The following is a 24,983-nucleotide window of genomic DNA, read 5'->3' on the forward strand; positions in this document are numbered from 1 at the left end:
TAACCCACAGATCTCCAGATGGAATGTAACACAGACTCCCACATTTTCTTGTCAGAGCTGTTGTCTCTCTTGGCTGGGATATCATTTGGGGAAGGAGTATCCAGATCACCATCAGGTGATCACAAGGACAGTGTGACAGCAGAATTCTGAGGACCAGTTCCTTTGTCTGCATTGCTGTAACTCTAAACAGTCACTGAGAATGGTTTTTAACTGAGGACTATGTATATATATCTTTGAATCACTCTGCACTCTTCAGTTTCCTTAGCAACTTTTTAAAAGAGGACATTTGCTATTTTCCCTGAGAGTGACGGCCCAAGGCCATCCACATTCTAGTCCTGCACTTTTAACCATTATGACAAACTGGCTCTCAATCAGATGGATTGTTGGATGTATATTTTGTGCATATTCGTAGATACTGTACTCTCAAATTGCAAATGGAGACGTGGGTACTCTATCTTTCTTATCTTCATTTTTAAGTGCTTTGGTTTTATTGTATTGCGAACAGTTTTGCTGGGGTGCATCCACAGTTTCGTTGTACTTGTACAATGACAATAAAGTTCTTCTAATTCTAATTTTAGGTTGCTCTAATTCGTGCACTAAATGACACAAGAAAACCATGCCCATTTCAGAATACAAATGTATTTTTATTGGTTGCCAAAGTCTGCTTAGGGAAAAACAACATGTCATTTTTAAATGTAGAATTTTATATCCAATAACGTTAATTTTGTTTCTTAAAAATAAATGTACAGAAACAGTTGACAAGTGCTTTAGGGAATTACAGGGGATGCATTTAGAAGACTTTCATCACTTTCTGAATTGAAGAAAAATAAGTAAGGGTTACTTTGTTCAGGGAACTCTCACATTTATTTACTGAATGTTTAAAGAAGATGTACACCATAACCAATTCTATATCTTTAGTACTGTATAACTCTTTTAAGCTGTTATTAATTATTCTGGGCCTTTTAAAATTCAGCAATGGCTACTTATTGTAGCATATTTAAGATGTCCTACCTTATTCATAATTAAGTTTACACAGTTTTAATTTTTTTTCTGGCGACATAATTGTAAAGATCTCAAATTGATCTAAAAATACCCCTCATCTTCATAGTCTAATCCCTTTGTCTGACACCAGAAACATGCAAATTTACAGTATATGGATAACTGAAAATAAGTTATCTGAATTCTACAATTTATGATTTATATTTAGGTCCTGCCTTTTTTCTAGGACAGGGGTGTCAAACTTGTGGCCAGCAGGTCAGATGTGTCATGCGCTGGCCACATCCACCCCCGTTTTACCAAAGGGGGAAAAATGTCATGATACATCACGTGACGCAATGCTGTGAGTTTGACAGCCCTGTTATAGGATCTCAGCACTCTACAGTAAATACAGTGCTCTTTCTCAACTGTTATCTCTACAATTCTGAGGTAGGCTGAATGGAGATGGTAAGCAATCCAAAGTCATTCAGTAATAACTGACCGTGGACTTGAACATGATTTGATGCTAACCACACTATTCTATTATATTTAATAGTAACATGTGTTGGGGAAATGTGGCATAATGTATGGTCCTAGTCATTTTGACTTCGTGTGTTTGACCCATGGCACAACAGCTCAACAACCTATGCTTAATATCTATGGAGATTCTCAGTCATCCAGATCATGGTTGTCCCAAAGGTGCTTTTTCAAGTGGCAAATGGACTTGCTTGTTTTTCTTTGAAGACATTTCCCTTCTCATCCAAGAAGCTTCTTCAGTTCTGAAGAAGCTTCTTGGATGAGAACTGAAGAAACTTCTTGGATGAGAAGTGAAACGTCTTCAAAGAAAAACAAGAAAGTCCAGTTACCTCTGAAAAAGCACCTTTGGTACAATCTATGCTTAATGTTTATTGTTGTTTAACTCTGTATGTGAATCCTTCTTCCATGTTTACTATATCATGTGGGCAATACATAAGCTTGTTATAAGATGACATCATGTCATATATCCAAAAATATTTTTAACATGTCACATCATTAAAAAGTCTTTCATAGACTGCTAAATATAATTGCAGAATAGTGCAGTGAATTTAACAGCAATCAGGAACAAAGGTCTGCCCTGGCATAGAGCCAAATGCACATATAGTACATAAGTCATAAATTCCTTAAAATATCACATATATCAGTAAAGCTACTGTCATCATTTTGTAAAATATGAATACATCATAGAAAGATACAACAAAATAAATATTTAGAATCAGAGTGCCATTTATTTATTGCAAGTTTGGTAACTCCTTATTAAAATATTTCATTTTTGGTTTTCAAGAACCCAGAAAGGCAAAACCTTTGGTGAAACACATTAATCGTAACAGCAGAAATCTACCTTTAAATCTGGTTCCTACAGTTTCACACCACATTATTTCAACATTTCAAAGCAATGTTCATCAAAGCAGCAAAAGTCACTTTTTAGAAGTGGTACTCTTTAATATTTTGGGCATCTTTTAATATAGTATCTCGATATAAAATAGTTTTTTTTCCTCTTTCTTTTAATTATCTCCTTCCCCTTCTCCTTCTCCACCTGCTGCATTCCATTCCTGATAGGAACCTTGTTCCTGTACAGAGGCTTCTGCTTGTGACACCTGAGATGCTTCGACTGTGTTTGCCGGCCCCATGGATGTTCTCACTGAACCTAAGTCATCCTTATTTTTCCAAACTTTTGTCTGCCAGAAACTTTTCACAGCAGCCCTGTAATAAAAATCACATCCAAACAATAATTGAGCAAATGTCACCAGATATTAGATACTTTAGATACGCTATTATTAACAAAATTAGCAAAAGGAATCTCTCCCTGTATTGTAGGTACATTTCTTATAATTGTTTTAGCTTAGCACTATCACACTGGGTAGCCAAATCTTATTTTTTTTTGCACTCCTCAGAAATCATCTAGCCATGACTGTTAAAAATGGGCAGCAGTTTTTGCTACTTTCAGATTGAGAACAAACAACAACAGAAATGTAAGTTCTAAAATTGGGCAGAGGGGTGAGGGTGACCCAATCATGATCATGAATATGTTAGCTAATTTATTTTATTATCTTCAGTCCCCCTAAAATTTTAAGCATACTCTTTGGCAAAAAGCAAAACAAAACACATTTTACATAATCTCTCTCAATTCTAACTGGAGATGCTAGGGTGTAAACTTGAATCACGTGCCATTCAAAAAATGTGCTCAGCTACTGAGCCATGGATTTAACTATTTAACTAAAAACAGAGAAATCCAATTTCTCAATCCAACCATTTTTGTAGGAGTTTCCAGATATACAGTAAGTATATTATTTAATGTAACTTTGTTAAAATAATAACTCAGCCATATTTCACGTTATACCATATAGTTCTAATATTTGAATTTCTGATCTATCTTGGTTTTCTTACATTCTCTCTCTCTCTTTCCTTTCTGTCTTTGCTAATTTGCCTTTTAATTTTCTTGCATTTCTGTATGCTTTCTGCCATGGAATTTTCAATGGTGAGCACACATCCTCTTCCTAACTCATGGTCAAGTTACTTCCTCTTCTTTTTCAACCATCTCCTTAATGTTCAGCATAGTGTCATGCCTCTCCTGGATCTCTTTGAGAAATTTCTATTATAGGTTACACCAGCTCTATCTGCATTCCGAGGAAGGTTGATCTTATAAATACTTGCTTTGAAATTCTGAGAAGGACTATCATTAAGGAAGTAGTTTTTGTGCATGAGTTTTTGTGCACATTGATGTGTGTATGCATGACTATGTATGTATGTGCGCATGTGCAAGACTTTTCATCTCAATTAAAAGCATCTGGCAGTGCTAGAAATCTTGTTCTCTCTCTTATCTGCCAGAGAAACAAGTCTGTATGAGTGTTTTTGTTTTGTACTTGAACATACTGCAACTACCTTCTGGAGTTCACACATCATCCTACCTCTCTCCTGAGTACAGCACTGCTTCTGGAGAGAGGAGGGATAGTATGTTAACTGTTACAAGTGCAAATCCTAATGCACTTAAAATTTAGGTATGCTCTACCTACCAATTAAGAATGATGAAGGTTATTGCAAAGATAACTCCAACACAGACTATAACGCCAGTTATGAGGACAAACACCAATACGATATCTGTACTTGGCTTCTTGAAACGTCTCGTTTCCAGCTCTAAAGAAAAAGAAAATTCTCATTGCTGTGATGCCTGCTATAAAAATAAACTGCATGAAAATTAAACTAGATGAAAATTAGAAAAGAGGATCTTAATTTTCCATGCATTTTAAGGGCTAGATAGTATTTTATGAAAATTTCAAAAGTACAAAGAAAGGAAGCTGTACACCTACACTATCATAGGTTGCTTTATATTGATTGAACAGTTCTAAACGGCAAATGAACAAGGAAATTCAATTAAAATTGTGCAGTTTCTGTGATACAGCAAGACATATAAAGGAGTATCTTTTAATAGTAAGATCAATAACAAGACACACACTCTTAGGCAAAACTGACCTTCAAATAGTTGGAAAAAAGCTGCCTCACTCTGATAAGATTAAGAGTATAGCAGCAGAAATAATTCAAAAGAACGTGTGGAAAACTAGAAAAATAAATAGATACAATTGCTTGCAGTAAGATTTCCCTTAAAAACTGACTTAAATAGTCCTGTGAAGTGTTACATAAAACATTTTAACGAGTGTGAGGTTCAGGTGGGTTAAGTAAATAAAATACTGACAGTTCGAAACAATACATAATATTTGAAGTAAAGCTGAAGTTCAAGTCATGACTATTGGAATTATTCTTTATATAATACAAAGAATGATTCTAACACAGAAAATGCTAAAGTAAGGTAAATTGTGGAAAGTGCTATACTTCCAAGTTAATGATTAGTACAGAACTAAATAACAACAAAGGAAATTTTTGCATGTCATTATTATGTTAAAAATATACTTTCCTATACTGGATGTTTTTATCTGAACATCTCTATTTATGGCATTCTTGAAATGTTATTTTAAGATGGTGATACACAATGACAACTTAATAGCACACATTTGTCACAAGACTGAATTACTAGATGACATTCAAAAAATACTAAAAGAAATACTCCTCTATCCTCTAACCAGATTAAACTACATTTTAATTATTCTATTTAAACACCTCAAAGATCATGCCTGAAACTTAAAATAAAAAATTATAGTAGTATACTATACTGGTTGAGCATATTGGACCAAAATAATTGTATCCAGACTGGATATAAAATCTTTATTTTTGTTTTCTACTCTTATGTCTGAAGAATAATTGTTCACATTTAAAATATGAATTTAGTTCAGGTCTACAGTAGTTGTTCCTAATCAAATAAACCTTCTGGGGGCTTACTAAGTAACCCACTAGATTTAAAACCAGGTCGTGTCTCTCTGTTGAAGTACTTTCCTTTTTCTAATCAGCAACTGGTTACAGATGACAGCTTCCTCTGCCCTTTGTAATGATTAAGGTTAAAACATTCCACAATGATTCATTTTCAGAAGTCACTATAACAATTATGTTCTCTGTCCTTTTTACATGCATATATGAGGTAGTATGTTAATTAGACATATGAATATGAATAGAACAAATGTGTAAGGGAGAGAATGGGGCATCATTAGGTTTTATGGATTAAGTGCGTATGTGTAGGTGCGTATGGGAAAGCACATGAGAAGTAGTTATACCTGTCAGCCCTTTCAGGTAAACCAGACAGAAAACACCGCTAGATGAGGTAATCCTACTTTATTACAAGGTTACATTAAGTGTAATCTTGCAAGTTTGAAGATACAAACTTTCCACCACCACTTTTAACTGCTTGATAAATTAGAGTGGGTGTTTCTTTTTCTGACCACTAAGCCAGTGGGCACTCCTGCCTCTCTTGTCCGATCGTTTCTTGGGCAACATCTTTTCCCCTCATCCTCTTAAGGTCATCCACACACTCCATTGTATGCCATTAGTTGATATCCCTGCTTGTTCTAGGCTACAGCGCAACTCTTTGGAACTATAAATTGCCTGGAATACATTTGGCCTTTGGACCAACTAGTTTATGACCCTTCATTAATGTAATAAAGATCAGCTCACTTGCTCTGTTTTCCTATTGTTTGTGGGCAATGAGAACTGGAAACTCAAATACTAACCAATCTATGCTCTAAGCTTTCCTTACTTACACCGTCCAATCTTCCAATAAGGCAGAGATTAAGGTAATACTCTATAAAGTTCTCCAACTACATCTTCTACTCTCCTTTGACTATTCATCGTGATGCCTAGCCCTGCTGGATAATGGAGTTCAGCAACATGCAGAAAGCCACAAGCCCCCTTCCCTTTCAATGGATTTTTTAAAATGCAATCTTTGTCATACCATTGCTTCAGCAAAACATTTGGCTTTATCTCCAAAACTCTCCACTATCGTTGTATTACTTTTTAGCCTCCTCCCTGGTCCCCCTCTCATTTTCTTTCATAGCTCTTTTTCAATCTCTTTTGTATTTTTATCTTCTCCCAAGCATAGCATCCAATACCTTCCAGTTTGCACTGAAATGCTTCTTCAGGGTTAATATCATTTGAATTCAGCCCCTCCCAACTGAGGTGTTGTTTCTGTCCTATGGCAAACATATCCTTGTTTCTCACTTATGTTTGTGTCAAGTTTCTCCTTGTTTGTTACTTGCTCTTCAATCAGCAGAAGCCATGTTCCTGAAGACTGTCAACAAAGACCAACCGAAGTTTTATAATCCTGAAGCAAAACTATTGTAATCTTTTCTATGTAAGATTAATACCAAACGAAAAATAACAATTGCAGCTATCAAACTATCTAGGTTCTTTGACAGTTAAAATCTAATTTCTTTAATCTTAATTTTGACTGAATATATCTTAGGATAGTCACGGATGATGTAATATCATTATTTTAGTGATACTGCAAATACATGAAAGACTGCATTATTTTAAATTAAACAGAAACGTTGTAAGTCACTATTATCTCATTTGCATATTGAAAACACTTCATGTTTTGGCCAGTAGTTCATCTATTAAAGATGCCCCAAACAAACTAATAAAAATGTTTTGGTAACAAAAGATGCTGCAAGCCTAGCATGTTTATATAATTAGGAATTATATAAATCGAATACATCAAAATGTATTTGAATAAACTGGTCGGAAGTTCTGGCAGTTGTGTTCTAAGTTTATATGGAGGATATTAGGTTAGGAGGTTTTTCATATAAAATGTGAGAAAAGCTCAGATTTGATTGGACAAATCATATTTTATGATTAATTGTTGGGTGAATGGCTTTTAAAATGCAAACTACAACTGCAAAATATTACTTGGATTACAACCATAGCAAAAAGCTATTTCTTGCCAGACTAGATTCACAGTGCTCTCCTGAAACATGATGAGGGAAGCTTGCATTGGCTCAAACAACAGGTATAGTCCTTTTCATTCAGCAGGAATCAATGAGTTCAACCTACATATTACTCCCCTAAGAATGTTAATACAACCGGTAATCACCTAATAGATGTTTTTTTTCTTTAATCATAACAATTGTATTTATTAGGCTATGAACGTTCACTCTCTAGATTCATGGTCACAATGCTTGTTAGAGCCACACAATTCTCTGATGGCACAGTAGGACCACGTAATCATCTGGCTTCCAATAGTCTGGTTAGCTATTTAGAAACCAGTAAGAAGCCAGAATCTCTCCCTTGAGATAATCATCAGTGCTGTTGACTTGATAATAAACATTTTTAACAGAAGCAAAATACCAGTAGAAAATTCCTATTCCTATTTTTTTTGCTTTAAAACGTATTCAGGGATTGCAACATACACAAAGATATTAATACCATGTTTCTCATATAATAAGGCCGGGTCTTATTTTTTTTTTCATGCCTATAAAACATGCTGGGACTTCCTATTGGGGGAGGCCGTATTGTTGGAGAAACAGGGTAATCACAGGTTGAATTCTACATTGTAGAAAAAGTATTCCAGTGGTGGGATTCAAATAATTTAACAACTGGTTCTCTGTCCTTAATGACTGGATGGGTGTGGCTGGGTGGACATGTGACTGGGTGGGCGTAGCCAACTTGATTGGTCTCACACTTAGGAAATTTCTCCTTAGTCCAACTCACAATAAAATAACATAATAAAATAGCACTGTTCCAATATTTAGAATAGAATAACAGAGTTGGAAAGGACCATGTTCTCTATGTTCTAAATTGGATGTTTCACAGCAGAAGCAATACAGCTTGCTGGAGCAAATATGCATTAAATTCACATCCTGTATGATCAAGCTGCATCATTGTCCCCTCCTGTAACTTCTCCCCCAGGAAGAAACAAGAAGTAGCCAACACTGCAGCAGTTATAAAAGGTCTTGGGGAACTCCTAGGAGTATCAACTGATCACAGAAGTGTTACTTAATACTCTTTATAATGAAAATGCTTGTAATCTTGTCCTTCCTGAAGGGAAGAGGTTAATCCCACCCCTAGATGGGTGATTGATGGGTTTCCCTGCCCTAATACTGTCAGTTTCTGTTGTTTATTGACTTGATTCAGCATGTATTGGCTGTATTCCAGCTGCAACTTTTTAAGTGGTTTTTGGCTGTCTGCCCAGAGCTATTAACTGAAGGGAGAGAAGAAAAAACCCTCTCTTGCACTTTTATGTTTAACCGGTTCTCCAAACTACATAAGGAATTAACTAACGGTTCAAGCAAACCGGTGAGAACCTGCTGATTCCCACCTGTGAAATGTTCGTTATAGTCATTATGAGTTCTGTTTTAAATAATACAGGATCTTTCTGATTCAAAGGTTTTCAAACAATTTGGCAGGTAGGGTAGAATCAAGAAATCAACTGAATGTTCTTTTTAGAGGCAAACATTTGTAGACAATTAAGCCATTTGACTTTATTCATAAAACTAATGGTACTTGCACTATTGTCTAGTATAAATACTAAATAAAATTTAAAATAAATTTAATTATTAGGAGTTGTGTCATCATCTACTCAAAGGTTTCATTTGCTTCATATTAAATAGTTACAGAATGGTTACATTTTAATGAATTTTTGCTATCATGGAGTAGATGTCACTGTGGCCTTTCCCCAAACATCCCTTTGTGGCAAATGTATCACATATGATAAATTTCTGTATGTGTAACTGTAATTGATACAACTCTATTCTAATTTCTTACATGTGATATGGAAATCTGTTAAGATTGGTGGCTTTTATCTGTAAATGTAACATTTACAAATAAACTTGTTCTGTGCACGCAGACAAAATTATTTCTGGACCTCAATACATAAGTATAGTTTTTTTTTGGTGGTGGGGGGTTTCTTCTTTTGGTCGGGGGGGTTGCTCGGGGGGGGGGGGGGCCCCCCCTCTTCTTGGGCTTCCTTTCGGGGCCCTCTTCCCCCCCCCGCCGCGCCCGCCCGGGGGGCGGGGGGGCTCGTGGGGGGGCCGTTGTCGGGCGGGGGGGGGCGGCGGGCCGGTCCCCCTCCTTCCTGCGGCCCTCTTCCCCTCCCGGGGGGGGGGGTCTGTTCTTGTTTTTTCCGGGGGTTGGGGGGGGTTTTGGTTGTCCTTTTGCAGAAAATGTAATATGCACTCATCAAATATGCAACATTCTCATCAAACATTCTATAAGTGAATAAGGAAGTACAAACACTATTTGAGTTTTTCTGATATATACACTAGATACAACAGAGCCTGGGAGAACAAGTTTGGGGTTCCATAGTGCAATGAATCAAACTGAGGCTTGAAAGGATGGTGGTAAGAGATCAAAGACCAGGGTGATAGGGAAAAACATACTTGTGATTCAAAGATGTGGAAATAGCATCAGGCATATATAAATTGAGAATACAAGCCAAAATTCTCTTCAAGTTGTACTCAATTCATAATGATTTCATGGAGTGTCTATATGGTTTCCTTACAATATGGAGATGCCTTCCTGGATGGTTTTTCTCAGTCTAGCTTATAGCCCAGAAATCATCCTGGGGATCTTCATCAAAATACTAACCAAATATATGATCCTGCTGAGATTTCTGAGACCAGCCAATGTTAGTGAAATGCTGCTGGCAAACCAGGAAAATGAGCAAATCAGGATTATTTTTGATTTTGCTGCAAATAAAGAGATGGGTCACTCTCATTTGAGCTTTGCTCTGTTCCAGTAATATAATAGCTTAAAAAGATATTTAGAATATTATCTTCAGAATAAGGAAAGCAGAAGCCAATTCTCCTCTGCTACTTGTCAGAAGCTACCACAAGAGCAGAAGGGGTCTGAATACTGTTATTTGTTCCCTAAACTTGAAAATATGCTCCAGCAAAACATATACAGTAGTTAAGAATTTCAGTTAAGAATTGTTTAGCTCCAATGTTAACTTGTACAATATACACAATGTAACAAAAAAAAAAAAACCTCCCTATTGAGGATGTTATGGAAAACATTAAAAAGAGTATAAGAACCTTCTCAAATTAGATCTTATCCCAAAACTTACAGCAGCAACACAGATCTGGTAGTTCTTACTTTAAAAAAAAAAGGTTTCAAGCTATGATTAGTTCAGATACTATTAGTGTGTTTTATATGAGGCTTGTATTGGGGCTTTTTCCCAAATTACTCTACTTGTGCCCAAAGTTCTAAAAAAGATTTTAGCAACTTGACACCTGATAATAGTGATAAAGATAGCAGGAATACTTCAAACTGATCACCTTCAGGTCTGAAGGATGCACTGTATTCTCTTTCTTGTTCATGGTTACAAGGTTTTTGTTTTTACATTATCTTTTGCTATGGTGCAAACTCTTAACTTTGATAATCCAAATTTTGGGTCTTACATATCCTGTTTACAGGGTGATATGGAACAATACTTTTCCTTTTCTGTAGGAGAAAAAAAAACTTTTGAGTATTTGAAGACTTCGTATCTCTAGGAAAAGGAATCCTGTGTGGATATTAATCCAAGGGGAGGGGAGAGAGAAGATTTCTTTGAAAATTATGAGCTGGGACAGCTGTCATCTGTGGAAGGCAAAGGGAAATATTTTGTTTCTCGGCAGAAACAGCAAAGCGGCTGAATATTGTGTTCTTTAGATGTTATCGCTATTATTGAACCTCTTTAGATCATTCCAGATAATGACAAATCTAGTTAATATGCCACATGTGTTTTACAGGGCAAAATGTTGCAAAGCAACAGCCTTTGCCTGCAAAGGAAATGGACTGAATTAATGAAAACTGAGTGCGGAATTGCCTCAGCACAGCCAACTGTGCCATGTTCATGTGGGAGATGCTGCCATTTATGAAAACTGGCCAGCTGCCGCCTCCACCTCCTCCCCTGTTGTTGCCAACACACTCACTCACATGGGTGGCAGAACAAGGAGCACACTCTGACTCTTGTCTGGCTTTCTCCTCACATGGCAAGATAAGAAGAATCATCCCTTTCACTTACAACACACAGCTTCCCCCGCAGAACTATTATCAGAAAACATGAATAAACTGCCTTATGTCACTGGTTTTGTCAAAAGCAAGTTACACACCAAAATAGGCTAGTGTATGAAATAGAGCAGCAGTGCGACAACAAGCCCATATACCAAATTCATTTATTAATGAGATGATGGAAAAGTTAAAAATATAAAGAGTTTTAGTTTAGTTCTACTAGGTATAACTGTTAGTATAGGCAATAGTAGTGTAGATCAAGATCTACTGACAGATCTCCAGCAATCTGTAGTATCAGCATAGGCTTTTTTAAAAAATTCTCACATATTAGCAAAAATAATGTTTTTTCCATCCTAAATTTTTGGAGGGAGGTGGAGTATTCAGGAGTGACTTTTTATAAAGATGGGGTATGTCCATAGTACGTATATCCCGATATGCAAAGCAATTTCCTGGCCCATAACTCTAGAACTAGACATAAGGACAGTTTTTCCCTGAATGCCATCACTGATAAACAACTAATTCCCACAACACTGTCAAATTATTTACTAAAACTGTATTATTATTATTATTCTCATCCTTCCTAGTACCTATTTCTTCCCACTTATGACTATAATCCTGTTGCTTGTATCTTTACAATTTATATTGTTTTATTTGTTTCCTAGTATGATTTGATTGCTTATTAGTAACCTATGACTATCACTAAGTGTTGTATATTATGATTCTTGATTAATTTTATTTTTTCTTTATGTACACTGAGAGCATATGCACTAAAGACAAATTCCTTGTGTGTCCAATCACACTTGGCCAATAAAGAATTCTATTCTATTCTGAGGACTTCCGGTTTGCAAGGTTTCAGCAGCGGCAGGGATTCGCGATACTGTGCGATCCCTGATGCGTTCGCCGCCAAGGTTCCCCCGATCCGTTTGGATCTGGGGGATATAGCTGCCCCGTAGCAGCAGCTGAAGACAGGGGGGATCCGGACAGGGGCTTGGGGGTGTCGCAGACCCCCTCCCCAGCCAGCAGAACCCCCTTTTCCCAAGGCAGAGGAGCGGCGGTCAGCAATGGCCGCCTCGAAGAAACCTGCAGCCGGACAAGCTGGTGCAGGAGGGAGAAAGTTGGAAGAATTATGAAAGTGGCTTTCGACCGGGACAAGGCAAGAGAAAGTGCCCTGGAATCTTGAAGGCTGCTAAGGATACATTGTTTCCAGAGAGAGTTACAAGCAGCGAATATCCTAAAAGGGAAAGTTTTTTTTTTTTCGTTTCACTCTCCTTCCTAACGTGACAGCAGATGGAATCATAAGAGAAATCCGAAAACCTGCATTGGAGGTAATTGAATGCTGAAGGGATAAGGATTTCTGAACATTTAAAGGGAAAAAAAATATTTTTGGCTGTGAGTGGGAAGGGAGAAGAAAAAAAAATTGGAGCAAAATTTGAAAATAAGGAGAAGATTGCCCAGAATTCTAAAGAGTTACTAAACATCAATAAGACTTCTAAAAGATATATTTTAAAGGGAACTTTGTGACTAAACTTTAACCCCAGAAAGAGAAAGTGAAGAAGGAGAAAGTATTTAAAAGAAACAGCTTGTTTGGAGTGTTTGGTGATTTTGGAACTTCTGATAATTATTTCTGATTAAAAGCACTTGGGGTGGTTGTTTGGAAAAACTTTTTCTCTACATAATGGCATCACTTGTGGATGGACTGAAACTTGTACACCAAAAATATGAAAAAGAAAAGCAAGAAGGGAAAGATGTCCTTGGCACTCTTTTTCAATTTTTAGAAATGGCGGTTTGTACTTATGTAAAGCTGAATGAGCAACAGGATGATTGGGACAAAGAAGAAGCCATCTTTGATGAACAAGTGACTTTGGTCGAGGAAGGAAAAAAGAAAGAGAAAAAGGAGAAGAAGACTTTAAGACCTGGAAAAACAATCCAAAAAGAGAAGAATAAGGTGAAAAGGGGATATTATGTTAGGAAACAACAGAAAGGAGGAAAGCAGAATAAAAGGGGGGTGGAGAGACAAGGGGGTAAAGAGGACAAGGAGAAGAAGAAGCAAAGGAGAAAGGAAGGGATGAGAAGCCTTAATGGTGGGGAGCAAGATGCAAAGAAGCAAAAGTTTTTTAGAGATAATGGATAAATTTTATTGAAAAAGGGATTCTAGAAAGGTACATAAGATTGTATTTCTACATTTGTACTTAGAAATATTCATAGAAAATTGGAAATAATATGCAATTTAAAATGTGATAAAATATTTAGTATAATTTAGTGAAATTTTTGTTAAGAAAAGGGAAGTACTTCAATGAAACAATGATTTAAGATATGTGATGTCGGGGGGGGGGGGGGAAATAATTTTGGAAAGCATAAGTGTTCCCACAAAGGCATGATATTTAACTGAAATGGGTAAAATGTTTAAGATATAAATGATTGTTAATATTAATGATTAGACTATGTTATCTTAGTGAAACTTTTTGTGAAATGAGAGATTTGAAGTAGGAGAAGGGGGAACATCATAATGAAATAATGATCTATAATATGTGATGTGGGGGGGGGGGAATAACTATGGAAAACAGGTGCTCCCATAAAAGTATGTGATTTAACTGAAAAGTAATGTGCTAAATGTTTAAGATATAAATGAATATCAATATTAATGAATAGATTTGTATTGGTTTTGATAATACTGTATAATTTTAGAACGTACCAGACAGAATCCCAATGTAAGCTATGTATTTTATATTAAGTATTATAAATATAGGGGTAAGAGATAAAGGCATCATACTCCAATTAGTGTACAGGAGAAGTTTTCTTCAAAGAAGAAAGATAAATGGATAGCTGGAAATAGAACAGACAAAGAATAATAAATATTATGATTCGAATTGAGAGGAGATAAATAAAATAAAATTGAGAAAATTTAAAAGGGAGAAGTTATATAGAAAATTGAAAATGCTAATAAGATATGGAATGGTATGTAAAATGAATATGAATTTGAATTTGTGTCTGTACCAAGAGTTTTAACCCGGGACTAAGCAACTTTCAGAAAAGAGATTTTTTATGCTTTTGTTTTGTGTTTCTGTGTATTTATGTTTTGTATGTCTTTAAAAATTAATAAAATTTGTCCAAAAAAAAAAAAAAAGAATTCTATTCTATTCTATTCTAGAAGTATTTGTGTTTTGCAACAGAATCCAGTTGCTGTAACTCATGTTTAACAAAAACAAAGTTTTAAAACTGACAGTTTCTGAGCCATACATGATTAGAAGTTGAAGATACTTGTGAACGCAAAAAAATAAAATTGGTACACAGAAAACAAACCTTGTCCAAAAGCTTCACACTATACTAGTTTTATTCTTAAATCCACCTCAAAACTGAAAGATTCCTCATAATAGTTGATGTGCTTTTTACATTTGCCTGCCCTATTGTCTCCAAATCCGTAATGAAAATTTCTGAATTGTACCTGATGTGCAAGAAAATGATACTTCGTTTATATTATTCCAACTATTTGAAGAATGTTTTTTATCTCTAGTTTTTAACGTGTGCAAATAAAAGACAATTGCACTTCTACTTTCTTCATCCTAAGAGAAGACTCTATTTACAAAATAGCAATTGTGTCCAAATTGCATTTCTACTTGATAGCATTAAATTGGGGCACTAATGGTAGGAAAACTACCACTAACAGCAGCAAAACAGAACCTATAAAAGGATGGGGGAGAGCTGGCTAATAAGATTTTTCCCCCCCGCCAACTCAGTTTTTTTAATCCATTCTCAGAATCCTTTGAGAAAACCTTAAACTAAAAATACCATGCTGCTGGTTTTTTTTGATATCTTTATGACTGTTTACGACTGTTTGACAATAAGACTGGCTGATAGGAGACAAAACAACTTTAATATAGGAAATATAAATGCTGCAAAACTATAATAGCTCAAAAAAATACATCAAAAATTGTGAAACGGTATGCATGCAAAGCTCACCTCCTCAAGTATCCATGAATAGCCATAAGCCAGAAAAAAATGCCCTTACTTTCTGGAAAAAAGGAGCGTTTTGTCTTAAATAATCATTTATGAATTCAGGGAAAATCATAATTGTACATATCTATCACCAAGAATAGAAGATGCAAACATAAGGGTTGGACGGATAGAATGATGGAAAGGAAGGCAAGAAAGCAAGAAAAGGCCCAGCCTTGCTCTCTTTATTGCTGTCTATAAGTATAGGATGAATGTTTGCAATGAGGGACCACTATTATTCATGAAAACACTATCTATAAATTATGAACCTCAACTGATGGTGTCTCATCATCACAGAGGCTGATGGTAGAAACTCATATTGTGGGGGAATGATATGAAGATGAGATTAATACACAAACTGAACAGAGTAAGCAGTCCTAATTTCCTGGAAGTCAAAGCCATCTAACTCACTGGAATTTACATAACTGATCTTGTTACTTGCTGATTACTGATTAAATTTCTTATTTCAACCACGAAACAAAATGGAAAGCATATTTTGTATATGAAAAGTCACGTTCTGGCTCATCAGATATTTGAATGGACCATTTTGCACAGGCGACTTTTCAGCCAAACTAAAATCCCACATCCTGCCAATGCTTTCCTTTAATCAGTATACTTGAATTCAAATGTATCTCATCCAACTGGTCTCTCTGTGCCTCTTCTCTGTAGTCTTACAGTGCCTTCCTTTCTCTTACCTCCTATTGGTTTCACTGCTGGCTACTATTTTTCTTAACCGCTTCTCACCCTAAAATGCCTCTACTGAGACTCATTTGCACAAACCAAACATACATGATTTAGATCTATAGTTGGACAAAGCATATGTGTTTTGAACCAGACATGAACAAGTGGAAGAGTTGGTGTAATGATGAAAGTGCTGGTCTAGGAACTAGGAGACTGTGAATTCTAGTCCCACCTTATGGATGAAAGCCGGTTGGGTGATGTTGAGGCAATCAATCTCTTTCAGTCCAACTCACTAACCATCGGGTAATTGTGAATAAAATAGGAGGAGGATGGAGTATGAGGTATGTTGCCTGCCTTGAGTTAGAAAGAAAGAAAGAAAGAAAGAAAGAAAGAAAGAAAGAAAGAAAGAAAGAAAGAAAGAAAGAAAGAAAGAAAGAAAGAAAGAAAGAAAGAAAGAAAAAGAAAGAAAGAAAGAAAGAAGGGAGGGAGGGAGGGAGGGAGGGAGAAGCAAGCTTAAGATGGCTGAAATCAGATTTCTGCAGTTTTTTCCTTCATAATTATGTGTTCGTATGCATGAATATATGTGAGTGGTTTATATAAGAAAGAATAGATGAAGTGTTTATTTTCTGTATCGGTGAGAATCTTGCAAATGAGGTGCTTTAAACTGCATATAAATGTAATCAGTAATCATTAGTATTCCTTTTTCCTGCCCCTACAATTTAAAAAGTATTTCTTATGGCTAGTCAGTTTATCCTAATTCTTAGTGCAAGTTAGCAAACACCCTTTTATTTATAAGGAAGCTCAGCAATATGAAGATTTTTGTATGTGTTTATAAACTTTTATTTTAATCTTTATTTTTTAGAATGTGAATTTAAGGCAGATTTCTAAAAAAAAAGATCAAAGGAAAAAAGTTTATAAACACATACAAAAAAATTTTATACTACTGAGCTTCCTTATCAATAAAAGGAAGATTGCCTCTGCCTTAAATTCAGTGCCTTCCTTTGGATAAATAGTAATAGTCTCTACTTTTCTTTTACATCAAGTAAAATAGGGCATCCATAGCCTTTACTCAAGGGGAAAAAAAGATAATAAAAATTAAATGAATTCTATAATATCACTTTCCTGACAAGAGAATCAGTACTCCTACTTTGGGAGATAGATCAACCTCACAAGGAATAAAGAGTCAACTTATATATTATTTTTAAAGAAAAGGATAAAAAATCATTTTAGTAGTTATGTATAACTACTGGTTTCTCTTCAGATCATATAAATCTTCCCCCTTAGTAACTATGTATAAAAAAGGCAGATAAAAATATAGCAATGTTCGGTTTAAGCAATATTCCTTGTTTCTTTCCCCTACTTTTTATCAACATACATGAGAATTCACGGCACATTATTAAAATGAATTTTATACTTTATGTCTCATTTCTCTAGAATATACAACATATGGGTTATATGTAGGAGCAAGAGAAGCAAAATTGCCATTGGCAGCAGAAGTCAATTTAATATAAGGTTTGATTTACCCAATATTAAAAACAATACAATTTTCATTACCACGGTGAACTCACATAGCTTAAAATATATCAAGTAAACAATAGCACACTTACAGTATATATATTAAACGAAATACTGTCTCAGAAACAGAGTAACAGAATAGAGTTGGAACATTCATTTCAATTCTATTTTCTGTTATCAAGGTTGTTTCTTACTTTACAAATTGTCAAGGTTGATTCTTACTTTACAAATTTCAATTATGAGTAAGATGGGTAAATGCAAACCAAGATGAAACTCTCAGGCTTTAAAAGAGGTATGGAGATTAAAGGAATAAAATGTCTACTTCTACACAATAATTAAAGGCATTGTTTTATACTCACTATAATATATATGTTCTCATTGTAGTCTGCATGTACTTGTCTTCTTTACAAAGAGACAATATAAATTGTTTCCATGCTGTTTTTTTTTCAAATGACAGCTTTTGGCATGGAGTGGCATAGAATTATTTATTGGCCAAGTGTGATTGGACACACAAGGAATTTGTCTTCAGTGCATAAGTTCAGTGTACATAAGAGCTTTTTCAAGAGCTTTTCTAAAAAAAAACCTATCTATCATAGTTAAGAATAAGCCATAATTACAGTAGAAAAAGAACAGCATTATTTCAAAAGAAGAGGGCATTTTTTTTCATGTTGATTGGAAGTTTCATTTGAAGCCTTGGAATTATTATCTACTCTGGGTACAAAACGCAAGATGACAGCTGCAAGTTGTCTTGCATCTTATATCACTACAATTTTCCTCTGTAATACAATTAGTCCTTGACTTACAACCACAATTGAGCACAAAATTTCTCTTGTTAAGTGAGTTTTGTCCCATTTTACAACATTTCTTGCCACAGTTGTTTAGTAAATCACTGCAGTTGATAAGTTAGTAACCTGGTTGTTGAGTCAATTTGGCTACCCTATTGCTTTTGCTTGTCAGAAGGTTGCAAAAAGTGATCACATGACCCTGGGGTGCTGCAACAATCATAAGTATGAACCAGTTGCCAAGCATCTGAATTTTGATTACACGATCATGGGGATGCTGGAAAGGTTGTAACTGTGAAAAATGGCCATAAATCACTTTTTTTAGTGCCATTGAAACTTTGAATAGTCACTAAGTGAACTGTTGGACTAGATCAGGGGTCTCCAACCTTGGCAACTTTAAGACTTGTGGACTTCAACTCCCAGCTTTGCTGGCTGAGGAATTCTGGGAGTTGAAGTCCACAAGTCTTAAAGTTGCCAAGGTTGGAGACCCCTGGACTAGATGACCTGCAAGGTCCCTTCCAACTCTGATTATCTGTTATCTATCTTATCTGTTGTAAGTTAAAAACTACCTGTCTTTCAAGATATTTACAAAGGGCTTGGGGAGAACTAAGCAAGGTGACACCAGCTACTTCTGTTGTTCCTGTCTTCTGAAATGCTATGGATAAAATCTAGATTAAATGTTATACAGTACAAATTAAAAATGGGCATTTCAGAAAGAAAGAAAGAAAGAAAGAAAGAAAACATGGATTGGTGCCATACAAATATTGTTTTCAATAGGAATAATGAATCAAGCATAAACATTTTTCCATTAAATCATGGCCACCATATCTGAACTGAAGAACTGCATGGGATTAGATGGCAGCAAAGAACACACGCACACACACACACAAACACCAACTCTTTTGTGTCATCCAGTCCAAAAATTCCTATTTTAATGGAATTTCAGATATTAGGTCTCTTATACAAAAATGCCCTATGTGATCCAGCAGATTTAGCAAGCTTCTGATCCCATAAATTAAACAATGCCCCCTGACAGGAACCAGGAAGTGGATGTGTATATAAATCAGTATGGACCCCACTCTAATCTATTTTTTAGACAATCCCTTAAGACTTGGGTCTTTCCCCAGGCCTTTGTCTGAAGTAGTGGAGAGTCTTTTGGAGTTACAAGTTCTATTTGATAATGGCTGTTTTCCCCAAACACCCCTTTTGTATTATTGTATGGTGTAGATTGTTATTTTAAATCATCTATATTTTAAGCTGATAGGCGTCATAAAGGATTGAGCACCTTAAACATTTAATTGAAAATAAATAAATTAACAAGTGTGTCGTTCTTCCCATAAAGATTCACTTAAGAGAAGTACTGTCTGACTAAACAGTTACGAATTTCATGAACTTACCAGCTGTGGTGTACACTGTATATTTTACAGATGCAATCAATTCATCATGTTCTATTGTATCACACTCAAATGCAACAGGATGAGTATCTCTGTGTACTTCCAAAATAGCTGAATCATTAGGAATAATGAGTGATTGCTATTGATTCAAAGGTGATAAAAAAGACAAAACGTATGTCATAATTAGGAATTTACATCAACATCTTGTGAAAAGTTTGGTGCTTTTCTCCCTGCGGTCTCTTATAATACCCAAAACAAGAATATCTTTTTAGTTCACAAAAAAGGACCCTATGCTTCTGTAATAGTTGCCAAACCACAACGCTAAGCACCCCACAATTTTCCACAGTGACAAATAATTGCTGGGAATTATTTGGCAGCAATTGGAGAGACAAAAATTGGTAATTTGTTTATTTATTTTAAATACATAAATCTGGCTGCTAGCAATCCATACAAATCAATATTAAAAAAGAAAAGGTAACTACATTATGATCTCATAAAAACAAATGCACATATATATTCTCTTCATATTCTGGACCTAACATTTGGAGAGAAACCCAGGTTTTAATACCTTCTGGAAGGCAAAGAGAGTGTTAATGATGATAAAGTACAGAATGAATTATAATTTTATAACTCTTACTAATTTTCTTTTACACTGTATGTTCCAGAAAAATATGTTTAAAGAAAATATTACCATTAAAATTATTATTATTTAATTAAATAAGGAAAAGTGAAGATGATAGGGCAAATTTCTATAAAAAATCTAACTAACATTAATAACTAGTATATAGTCCACAATTAAGTTTATTCTCATATTCTTCTTCTGCCTCAGTTTTGAACAGTTTGATCCTAAATAAAATATTTTAAAAGACAGAATTCATCTGGACCTGACATGGAGGAAAATAATGTGGTTGAACTTGGAGATGGATTTACAGAGAGATTTGTTGCAAATAAAAATAATTCTTTCCTCCAGGAAATGTAATGGATGATACAAGGAGTAGAGATAGTGCCTTATTTAGATCAGAAAGTAAGAAGGAATGAACCATTTTAAATGACTTTTGAATGTATCTTTCATGTTAACTTTGAATTTTACCATTCAAGGTTGTATCTTTTTCTATTATTTAGAATCAGGTAAAAGTAGAATTAATTTTAGATCTACCTAATAAATCGTTAAATTAAGATAATTTAGATACAAAATGAAGGAAATCGGAAATAATTTGCAAAATCACTTAATAAATTCACAAGATACAAACATACAGTATTACTTACTTGGTCTGGAATCAACATTTTCCAAATGTATTGAAATCGATTTTCTGGAGGTACAAATATACATGGTATCTTCACACTAAGAAGACTTTCAGAAATAGGTTTGCCCCCTACAAGAAAACAGCTTTAATAATCACTTTATGCCATTATTAAAATATTATTAAATAATTAAATAATGTTACAATATTATATTACTGATTTTTTTGAAAGTAAGTAGAGTTGGGCTTGGTTAGAACTTGGATATGAGTCCACCAGAGCTGTAAACAAAACTGAGGAACTGAACTGAAAAAAAGCATTCTAGATGATTACAATGGTGAACCACTTTTATGTGGAAACTGCATGGATAGATCCATGTAATCACCAAGAATTCAGCTCAATTTGAGGTTAGCCTCTCCTTTTTCATTCCAACCATTTAAAACTCTGGGAATTATAATTAAAGTTAAAATAATTTTTAAAAGCATGCAGCTCAGCTTATCCTTACTTCTTTTATAAAGTGGCTCCAACCTAAAACATTAGAGGACCACATCCAAATGCAATTTAGGTTGCTATTTGTCATTTATAAAGACAGTGGTGGCAAACCTATGATGCGCATGTCAAGATTGTCACACCACAAGGTTTGGGTGACATGTGAATGTTCACCAGCACCTGATAACTATTCTCAAAAACACCCCATTCTTCCACAATTTTTGGAGGCTGCAGACGCTAAATGGAGTATACACTTGCATGGCCTCCAGACCTTCTGGAAGTCAGAGGAAGGGTTGTGTTCTTGTGCAGTCTCCAAAAAATAATAACTAGTATATAGTCCACAATTAAGTTTATTCTCATATTCTTCTTCTGCCTCAGTTTTATTTATTTATTTTTATTTATTTATTTTTATTTTATTTATTTGATTTGCCAATTGTTTACAAGATAATAAGTATAAGTGTATACATAGTTGTGAATACATGAAATGGGTACATATAAGAAAAATAAAAGAATAAGAGAAACAATAGGACAGGGACGGTAGGCACGTTGGTGCGCTTATGCACGCCCCCTACAGACCTCTTAGGAAAGGGGTGAGGTCAATAGTAGACAGTCTAAGGTTAAAGTTTTTGGGGTTTGGGGAAGAAACTAGAGTCGGGTAGAGTATTCCAGACATTGACCACTCTATTGCTGAAGTCGTATTTCCTGCAATCAAGTTTGGTGCGGTTAACTTTGAGTTTGTATCTATTGTGTGCTCTTGTGTTGTTATGGTTGAAGCTGAAGTATTCATTGACAGGTAGGACATTGCAATGTATGATTTTATATACCATGCTTAAATCAGACCGAAGACGGCGTAATTCAAGGTTTTCTAGTTCTAGAATTTCAAGTCTGGTGGCATAAGGTATTCTACAACGAGTAGAGGAGTGGAGAACTCTTCTTGTGAAATATTTCTGGACTTTCTCAATTGTGTGCTAATATCAGATACGTAATGTGGGTTCCAGACTGATGAACTGTATTCGAGTATTGGTCTAGCAAATGTTTTGTATGCTCTGGTTAGTAGTGTGATATTACCAGAGAAAAAGCTACGTAGGATTAGGTTAACAACTCTTAATGCCTTTTTGGCTATGTAGTTGCAGTGGGCTCTAGCACTTAGATCATTAGAGGTGAGTATTCCAAGGTCTTTTACAGAGCTTGGGTCATCAACAAGATCTTGACTATTCAGCTTGTATTTTATTTTCTTATTGTTTTTGCCAATATGTAAGACAGAGCATTTATTTGTTGAGATTTGAAGTTGCCATTTGTTTGACCATTCTGATACATAGTCAAGATCTTTTTGTAGGGTAGCAGTATTGTCTGTGGTATTGAACAGCTTTACATCATCAGCGAAAAGAACGCAATTGCTCTTAATATGATCACAGAGGTCATTTATGTAGAGTATGAAGAGAGTTGGTCCTAGAACACTGCCTTGGGGGACACCACTATTGACAGGTACAGAATTTGATAGGACGCTCCCAATTTTGACCATTTGTTGTCTGTTTGCCAGGAATGCTTCTATCCAGTTATTCAGTTGTCCAGAGATACCGTAGGATTTTATTTTTAGGAGTAGTTTGTCGTGTACCACTGAATCAAAGGCTTTACAGAAGTCTATGTAGATTGCGTCTATTGCTTTGCCCTGGTCGAGTTGTGTCGTCCATATGTTTTTGCCGTGTAAGAGTGAACAGTTTGATCCTAAATAAAATATTTTAAAAGACAGAATTCATCTGGACCTGACATGGAGGAAAATAATGTGGTTGAACTTGGAGATGGATTTACAGAGAGATTTGTTGCAAATAAAAATAATTCTTTCCTCCAGGAAATGTAATGGATGATACAAGGAGTAGAGATAGTGCCTTATTTAGATCAGAAAGTAAGAAGGAATGAACCATTTTAAATGACTTTTGAATGTATCTTTCATGTTAACTTTGAATTTTACCATTCAAGGTTGTATCTTTTTCTATTATTTAGAATCAGGTAAAAGTAGAATTAATTTTAGATCTACCTAATAAATCGTTAAACTAAGATAATTTAGATACAAAATGAAGGAAATCGGAAATAATTTGCAAAATCACTTAATAAATTCACAAGATACAAACATACAGTATTACTTACTTGGTCTGGAATCAACATTTTCCAAATGTATTGAAATCGATTTTCTGGAGGTACAAATATACATGGTATCTTCACACTAAGAAGACTTTCAGAAATAGGTTTGCCCCCTACAAGAAAACAGCTTTAATAATCACTTTATGCCATTATTAAAATATTATTAAATAATTAAATAATGTTACAATATGATACTACATACTATATTAATGATTTTTTTGAAAGTAAGTAGAGTTGGGCTTGGTTAGAACTTGGATATGAGTCCACCAGAGCTGTAAACAAAACTGAGGAACTGAACTGAAAAAAAGCATTCTAGATTATTACAATGGTGAACCACTTTTATGTGGAAACTGCATGGATAGATCCATGTAATCACCAAGAATTTAGCTCAATTTGAGGTTAGCCTCTCCTTTTTCATTCCAACCATTTAAAACTCTGGGAATTATAATTAAAGTTAAAATAATTTTTAAAAGCATGCTTATCCTTACTTCTTTTATAAAGTGGCTCCAACCTAAAACATTAGAGGACCACATCCAAATGCAATTTAGGTTGCTATTTGTCATTTATAAAGACAGTGGTGGCAAACCTATGATGCGCATGTCAAGATTGTCACACCACAAGGTTTGGGTGACATGTGAATGTTCACCAGCACCTGATAACTATTCTCAAAAACACACCCCATTCTTCCACAATTTTTGGAGGCTGCAGACGCTAAATGGAGTATACACTTGCATGGCCTCCAGACCTTCTGGAAGTCAGAGGAAGGGTTGTGTTCTTGTGCAGTCTCCAAAAATTACACAAGCACAAGGTGTGCTTTCAGCTGGTTTTGGGAGGCTGGCTGCAGAGGTGCAGAAGAGTGTTCTCCGAAGCCACTTCAAGAATAGAGACCTTGGTGAAATCTGGAGCAACCTCAGGTAGGCTTGTCATCAGAAAGAGAATACACCACCTGAAGGTAAGTAGCATGTGGCAGATCCTGGGCCGTGGGGGCAACCATGATATTCCCCAAGGCTTATATGCCTTGGGGAACAGCTCAAAGCAGTTTTTTTGAATGGCAGTGGTCACAGCTGGGGCTGGAGTTAAGCATGGGCTTCTACTTTATCCCAGGCGCAGCACTAATGCTGACTGCCACCCTTCAGGGTGGCCCTGATGCAGCTACAGAACTGTTTCTCACTTGTTTGTATGTATATGTGTGTGTGTGAGAGAGAGAGGGGGGAGGGAGGGAGGGGGAGGGAGAGAGAGGTGTCAGAAGAATCAAGGTAGGCATTTTCCAATTTTTTTAATCTGTAAAGTCCAAAAGATTTGCCATCACTGTTCTAATCTAGGGCTTCACACTAGTTGTTTCATTCTGTCCAATCAGACTTGGCAGATTTGGCTC

At 35.5% G+C, this 24,983-nt stretch overlaps 1 protein-coding gene across 1 annotated transcript in view; it reads right to left on the minus strand.

The window, feature by feature from the left end:
- Positions 1-652: 652 nt before the first annotated feature.
- Positions 653-24,983, minus strand: part of SPACA1 (sperm acrosome associated 1) — a 30,274-nt gene continuing 5,943 nt past the window's right edge. The window contains exons 4-7 of the mRNA XM_026666496.2: positions 23,615-23,721; positions 19,745-19,880; positions 4,026-4,146; positions 653-2,715 (exon numbers count right to left, since the gene is read on the minus strand). Of these exons, the coding sequence (XP_026522281.2) occupies positions 2,517-2,715; positions 4,026-4,146; positions 19,745-19,880; positions 23,615-23,721 (563 nt within the window). The 3' untranslated portion in view covers positions 653-2,516. The remainder of the gene's footprint in view (positions 2,716-4,025; positions 4,147-19,744; positions 19,881-23,614; positions 23,722-24,983) is intronic.

The sequence above is a fragment of the Notechis scutatus genome, chromosome 1 (assembly GCF_049901735.1).
Source record: "Notechis scutatus isolate UNSWTSFEM ecotype Mainland chromosome 1, rNotScu1.2, whole genome shotgun sequence".
Lineage (NCBI taxonomy): Eukaryota > Metazoa > Chordata > Lepidosauria > Squamata > Elapidae > Notechis > Notechis scutatus.